The sequence below is a fragment of the Alosa sapidissima genome, chromosome 1 (genome assembly GCF_018492685.1).
Source record: "Alosa sapidissima isolate fAloSap1 chromosome 1, fAloSap1.pri, whole genome shotgun sequence".
In the NCBI taxonomy this organism is placed as follows: Eukaryota; Metazoa; Chordata; class Actinopteri; order Clupeiformes; family Clupeidae; genus Alosa; species Alosa sapidissima.
The window spans coordinates 33,763,221-33,770,307 of record NC_055957.1 but is presented as its reverse complement, the minus strand read 5'-3'; the positions used below and the strand labels follow the sequence as shown (position 1 = coordinate 33,770,307).

The 7,087-nt window shown below is 41.4% G+C and overlaps 2 protein-coding genes across 2 annotated transcripts; both read left to right on the top strand.

The window, feature by feature from the left end:
* Positions 1–1,682: 1,682 nt before the first annotated feature.
* hmx1 (H6 family homeobox 1) lies at positions 1,683–3,770 on the top strand. The gene is made up of 2 exons (XM_042094846.1): positions 1,683–2,129; positions 2,848–3,770. Exons 1-2 carry the CDS (start codon positions 1,823–1,825, stop codon positions 3,447–3,449), a joined length of 909 nt encoding a protein of 302 aa, XP_041950780.1. The 5' UTR covers positions 1,683–1,822; the 3' UTR covers positions 3,450–3,770.
* A 2,033-nt stretch (positions 3,771–5,803) lies between these two features.
* hmx4 (H6 family homeobox 4) lies at positions 5,804–6,677 on the top strand. Its single transcript, XM_042094921.1, has 2 exons — positions 5,804–6,040; positions 6,125–6,677. Exons 1-2 carry the CDS (start codon positions 5,827–5,829, stop codon positions 6,670–6,672), a joined length of 762 nt encoding a protein of 253 aa, XP_041950855.1. The 5' UTR covers positions 5,804–5,826; the 3' UTR covers positions 6,673–6,677.
* Positions 6,678–7,087: the final 410 nt, after the last annotated feature.

Below are 7,087 nucleotides of genomic sequence, written 5' to 3'. Positions count from 1 at the left end.
AGTAACAGAGATTCTACAGTCAGTATCTCATAATGTACGGGATTTTTGGAATCTTGATGATGATCTACAGAAAAGTATGCATATTGCATAAAATAACAATGCAAAAGTGGAAATTTAATATGACGGTCAACGTTGATCCACAACGGAATAGACAATTGGCATTGTCCACATAATTTCTAAATGTATTTTCATAAATAGCGTAATGCAAATATATTGAATAGGTGGATTGTCGTTTTCAATTATTTTATTTATTCGATATTTGAGAAACTGAGAATAACTAGAGTGTTTGCGTAAAACTTTGAGAAAACTTTGATGGACTGTATCCCACCTGAATATTACAAAATACTGTCTACTTTCCGATTAACATCCATGTATTCTATCTTAAACAAAAACATGTTTAAAATCATATTGATTAACGAACAATGGCTTCCCTAAGAAATCATAGGAAGGAGATATACAACATATCTACATGTTTTACGCATCCTATTATTGATTTGCTATGTCGACAACACCGTCAACATGTCATCCGAAAAGTTATGAACTCTTTTGCTTTTGGAGACTTCTATGTAGCAATGTATATGGTGTGGTTGACATAAGCTCTACTTGTTATATAAAACCTGTTGAAAATTGATGTGGGACGCCAATGACTTGCGATGGAAGGCTCCATTTAGGTTTTAAAGGTGCCTTGTGCCGCGCCATTTAAATAACCAGTCAGGAATTCAGGCTTTTTTTCTCTATCCCGTGCATCCATACAAACAGGCCTCATGGGTCTATTTGACCCACACCGGGTTTATTTGACAACTTTGTAACTAGGACATTGCTATGACATTATGAAGTGTCGTCAAAAAGTGTCTGTCTCTCACCAAGACAACTTCATGAGTGAAAAAATAGACCCGGAATATAGCTGTTATTTACTGACATGGGACGTTCAGGTTTCATTTGGGAGGTGATGAAATATGATGAAATGAATTAATTAACTATTAAAATTGGACTATTATTTTGGCAAATGTAGGATAATAATACGAATATGTACATCCCTTTTCATGATGCGATATCAGGGCAACTTTATTTTTTAGATTCCTGGAGACGTTTTTTAAATTGATTTCACGGTTAATTTGTTGAAAATACTATTACGGTTAACATGAGTCCTGAACGTCTAGCGCTAAAATACGACAGAGCTTTCAATGGAAATATTGTATTACGAATAACCAATAATAGAATTTAAAACAAAAATCATATTTTTGTTTTTATTTAGGCGCATGTCGACTCGAGCCACGTGCCATTGAGCTTAGTCGTGTTGGTTTTTCTATGCTTCGTTTTAGAGAACAATGTAGTGATGCAGATACGCGGATAACCAATAGGCGGTGGTGTGTCTTGTTCTCCGAGTGCTCTCTTACGCTCAGACGCAGAGCCCAAGCCTCTATCTGTATTTTGATTTGCTCCCTAATTGACCCAAATAAAGCCCCTCACCGACAATGGCTCCTCCGACCCCGAGGCACTATCAGAGAGGGGAATTCGCGGCGAGCAATTCTCTTTCTTGAGTAATCCCATTTGCTATTGTGGTCGACCAATAGCAGAATGCCATCGGCTTGGTAAGCGTTCGACTTGACTTGCGTTTATTCTTCACGAGCGCACCGCTCCTCCATTGCGCTGCCACCGCAGACGCGTCTGTTGCCACTCTGCAAGGATTTGTGAAGCACCTGAGATGTTTGTACATAACGGCTGTGTATCAGAAAAGGATTTATTGCACATTGCGTAAAACGCGCGAGCTGCTCCGAAACGGATATCCTCAGAGACCGTTTGGGTACATCGAGTGATAAATATGCACGATAAAGCGCCCGATAGCCAAACTTCGCTAACACCAAAGGTCTCTTCATTTTTCATCGAAAATTTACTAGGCTCCAATAAAAATGAAGAATCTTCAAGAAGCCCAACTAAGGATAAAGTAGCCGAAGAGGTTCGACGGGAGTCTGTTCTCCAGGGCAGAGCGGCACAGCATCGTCTGAGTGAAGTGTGCGGTCAAGCGGCGAGGACAGGCTCTACAGTAGAGAGAGGTCCCCCTACTCAGCCCCCCCTAGAATGGTACCGACGTTCACCCTTAAACTTTGATACCCCGGATCGCTCAGAAAGTAAGTACAGTTGCAGTTTTGTTTCTGTGTAATGTGTTATGTTTGTTATGTTAGCGCATTTCAAACTCATGCATGCCTATGGTAGAAACTTCAGCCATTATCACCAAACACTGCAGTGATGCAACATGAATTCGGAGGCTCCAGGTTATATAGGTTTGTATCGAGCGCTTAATTTGAATTACCAGTCATACGACTCACCCAAACATATTATGTGGTGTACCTGTCCTGAGCATCTCCCTGCAAGAGAGACAACTCGGTTGTTTCCACGCCAGTCTTAGGTAGCAATTAGACTACTAACAGTACCAAGAGAAGGAGGTGAGCAATGTCATTTCTCTCAAGGAGTAGAGTTGAAAGGCCTGGGTAGATTTGATTTGATGATGTTTCGTAATCCGGCAAAAGGTTTCCTCTGGAAATTTGAGAAAGCACATACACTGGGCTTGGGCCTACTGCCCTATTACGGCACAGACTGCAGGTACTTTGTTGAAGAGGTTTTAACATAGGAGTTCAAATGATTTTCTGATTCAGTCTACCGATATCCCATTATCTCATTAAATAAGGGATCCATCAAAAAACGTATATGACAACTATATGACAACCTATATGCCAACTGTTATACAGTCCATGCCACTGGGGATGCCAATGATTGGTACTTGAGTCTATTCATTAATGCAGTCATTTATGAAATCCTTACAGTGCATTTTTTATTATTATTATTTAGGCCCCAAAGAGGAGAGTTCGGATGAACGCTGCTATTCCGTCCCAAGTGACAGGGATTCACCCCTTGGACCAGAACCAATCTATGGCAGTGACGACTCCGATCGAAAAACAAGGGACTGCCTGACCGATGACAACGAGGATGCTCCCCATGTTTTCGACGAGCCTTCCGACGCAGATACCCCAGACCCAAACTTGGCCCGTAAGAAGAAAACCCGGACAGTTTTCAGCCGCAGTCAGGTCTTCCAACTCGAGTCCACCTTTGACATGAAACGCTACCTTAGCAGCTCGGAACGGGCAGGTCTGGCTGCTTCCCTGCACCTGACCGAAACTCAAGTTAAAATCTGGTTCCAGAATCGTCGGAATAAGTGGAAGAGACAGTTGGCCGCGGACTTAGAGGCAGCGAACATCTCTCACTCGTCCCAGCGAATTGTTCGTGTGCCCATCCTTTACCACGAGAGCACCACGCCACCGTCTGCGCTGAGTTTCAGCGTGCCGCAGGTCTCGCCACCTCTTGTGGGGTTCTCCAGTTCTGTGAACTATCCCCTCACGTCCTTTGCCCAGTCCATGAGCGTACTGAGGTCACAGATGACTGGACTAGTCTAAAATTGTGGTTTAGAGGATCTCCACGAGGCCCGAACTGTCATTATGGCAATACTGTACCCGAATCGTGCAATAATTCACTTGGCCGCAGAAAACTACATGTTAATGTTTTGTTGCATCCAAAGATTACATTTAACGTGATTATTATACATACATTTTAGTTATAGTCATACTATTTTTAATGTTATTAACGTCTACTGTAGCCTATGTCTGTCTTGACACTACAGATCATATTTTTACGCATGGGATGCAGGCCCTAGCTGTTTGTGCATATTTTAAGATTACACTTTTTTTCAGCAAATATATTTTTATTCAGAAGCACACTTTTCCAACCTTATCACTTTTTCACATGGTGGGTTTTAATAGCGATTAATAAAACTGATCACAATATTTCTGTCTTAAGTTGTGCTTTTTGTTTTTAGTTTTGAAAGCAGTTTACACATGATACGTCCACACAAACAAACAAGCAAACAAACAAACACACACACACACACACACACACACACACACACACACACACACACACACACACACCAGAGAGAGAGAGAGAGAGCACATCGCACCCTGGTTTCTATTTTAAGTGCATTTGACAAGAAAACTGACTAACAGAACATGGATAACTGTTTAAAAGCATGCGAGGCTATAGAAGAATAACCCTCTCTCACACTCTCCTGGTAACAAACATTTTTGCATAATGAACTGTGCAAGCATCGACGATTCATGTACACTAAATAAAAATCAGCCACTGGATAAAATAGCGAGACAAAACAATCGTATATAGGCCTATCCCAGCTCCAACAATGACAACTGTACTTTTGCATGATACCCTGACCTGATCTCCAGAGAACTAATTTTGCCCTAGGTTGCTGCCTATTGTGCTATAAGCATCTTGGCTTACCATTCGCAACATGTAATCATGTGTTTGCCTCATAACCACAGTAGCTATACAAGATTCAATAAAATCATCCGCAAAATATAGGGCTACAGAAACATGAAATATGATGCCGTCTCAAGCCTAGGTCTAGACCTAGGCGATGCAACCCAGCAGTCAAATACTCCAATAAGAATAGCCCAATTATTACCCTCATTGAGAAAAACTCACATTTTAAGTTGGGTAAATAGAAGCTTAATTGTACCTGAAGAAAGTAGCCTAAAGCAACGATGTCGGAATAATGTTAACTCAAGACTAATAGCCGGTAAGGACGATGCTGTATACAGATTCTTTACGCATCTTGGTACCGCATAGACCTACACCTATGATGGAGAAGGAACTAAACTTGATCAGTGGTTTTGTTTCTTTAATTCAATAGAAACTTTACAAAACACATTTAGATAAACCCGTGCATTTCAATAGCCACAGTAGGCATATAGAATTGAAGCAACGTCCTTCGCCATCTGCATATTCTCATAAACTACCTTATTTTCCAGATCCACTTTGTTGTCACATCATAGACTGCAAATACCCCGTAGCCTTTATATATTACAACAGTTGATAACACATGACTATTAATGGCGATATTTACTGTAGCCTATGTGATCGATACAAAATCTCTTCATTCAAGTGACACGGTAGCAGATCCCGCCACTTCGAAAAAGAATCTTAGGGGTAGCCTACAATGCGTCAAAATGAAATACAGCGCGCTACGTGCAACCTTGAGGTCTCACAGAACCTTAGAACAACTACTCATTGCCACAAGGAATGGAAGATCTATTAAGTCCATGTAGTGCATGGAAGCTTGGGAAAAAAACATAGGCCTACATTATTTTTACTAAATCCAAAAATCTAAATCTAAAATAGTATTTTTTATTAGGCCTATTATTATTTTAAAAAGATGTAGAATAACGTACAAACAAAAGTATTTGTGATTTTTGGCTCCACGAAGATACACGTATGTCTCTGGTCATACGATGTTTAAAATTATTCGTAATACACAATGATCCAACATATATGTTAGAGAACAACTCGTATGTAAGAAGCTAATAGATTATTTGCTAACACTGTAAAATGTGGCAGAAATGGGTTATCATGCAAACCAGGGCACCGCCTTCTTGGAAGGACATTATTAAAATTATTAAATAATCCGCAGTTCAGTTACATTTCCTTACGTGGGCCAGATGTATAGTAAACTCACGGTGTAGCCTAACTCCCTCCCCGAAATTCAATTGGTCACCATCTTCATCGACGTGATAATCCCGACCAATGGATAAGGAGCACTTTTCGTTCTTCCGGTTGGAGGAGTAACAGGGGGCCAGACGTGGTTGCAGTGGGAATCTCGGAGAGATGGTGCCTGAAGAACCGAGAGGGAAGAACAGAGCTAGCATATAAAAAAAACTAAAACTAAGCTAAAACGCACTGGTCTTCTATATCCACTGGATAACTATGAACAAAGAAGACGCACCATGCTGTCGCCCTTCCTCTCTTAAATTCACTATCGACCACATTCTTAACCATAATAGCGTCGGGAACAAGTTTGACAGCTGTCACTCAAAAGTGCAAAGTGAACCAGTGTGCGGCAATGACTTCGCTCCCCGTAGTTTGGACCATGGTGCCCATCGTGCTGAAGATTTTCGGAGCATCACATTCAGTGAGACAGGTACAGGTAAACCCGCCTACATAATACCGCGCACGTTATTATAGCCTATAGCATATATTAAACTTCTCCAAACTGTATTTTTAGGAGAAAACTGCCCAGAGTCTTGTCACACAACTACGGCACCACTAAAGCGGGAGACGGACGCGCTGGAAAGTCTGGACACAAGATGTGAGAATGCGGACAGCTGCGACGACGGCAGCAGCATGCAGCCACATAAGGGGGACAGTAAAAAGAGTAAAGTTATGGCAAAAAAGAAGACACGCACAATTTTTTCCAAGAGACAGATTTTCCAGTTGGAATCTACATTTGACATGAAACGGTATCTGAGCAGCGCAGAGCGGGCATGCCTTGCCAACTCATTGCAGTTAACAGAAACTCAGGTGAAAATTTGGTTCCAGAATCGACGGAATAAATTAAAAAGGCAGATTTCCACAGATCTGGAAGGACCTAATATGGACTTAAGTGATGCCGGAAAAACATTATCGTTACCTACTTTCTACAAAGAAAACCACATACTTGGAAGGTGCTTGATACCAATGCCTTTACCAGTCATGTATCCTGGAGTTAGCGCGCCTTACTTGTGCTTTTCGAACGCTACCAAATATTTCAGCATTTTCGATGGGGACGTATGACCTCCTTGGCGAGGTGTCTGTGTAAATGAGTCGCCCTCTTGATGCCAGGCAGTCAAAAGAGCGCCCAACACACACACACACACACACACGCGCGCGCGCGCGCGCACACACACACACACACACACACACACACACACACACACACACACACACACACACACACAAACACAAACACCATTGCTGATAATGGACAGTGGTGGAAGAAGGTCCTTACGAAGCACATGGCTATAATAAATTTGTGTTATTTATTCGTGAACATCAACAGTTTCGATATAACGCTATCCTACCATGTGTTGTTGAAGGCTTTATGCAATCAGTCATCAGTAATCTTTTATTTTATATGGATCATCCTATTTATTTGGTCTTAAACACACATGATAGCCTACTGCATAAATCCCAATTATTATTATTATTA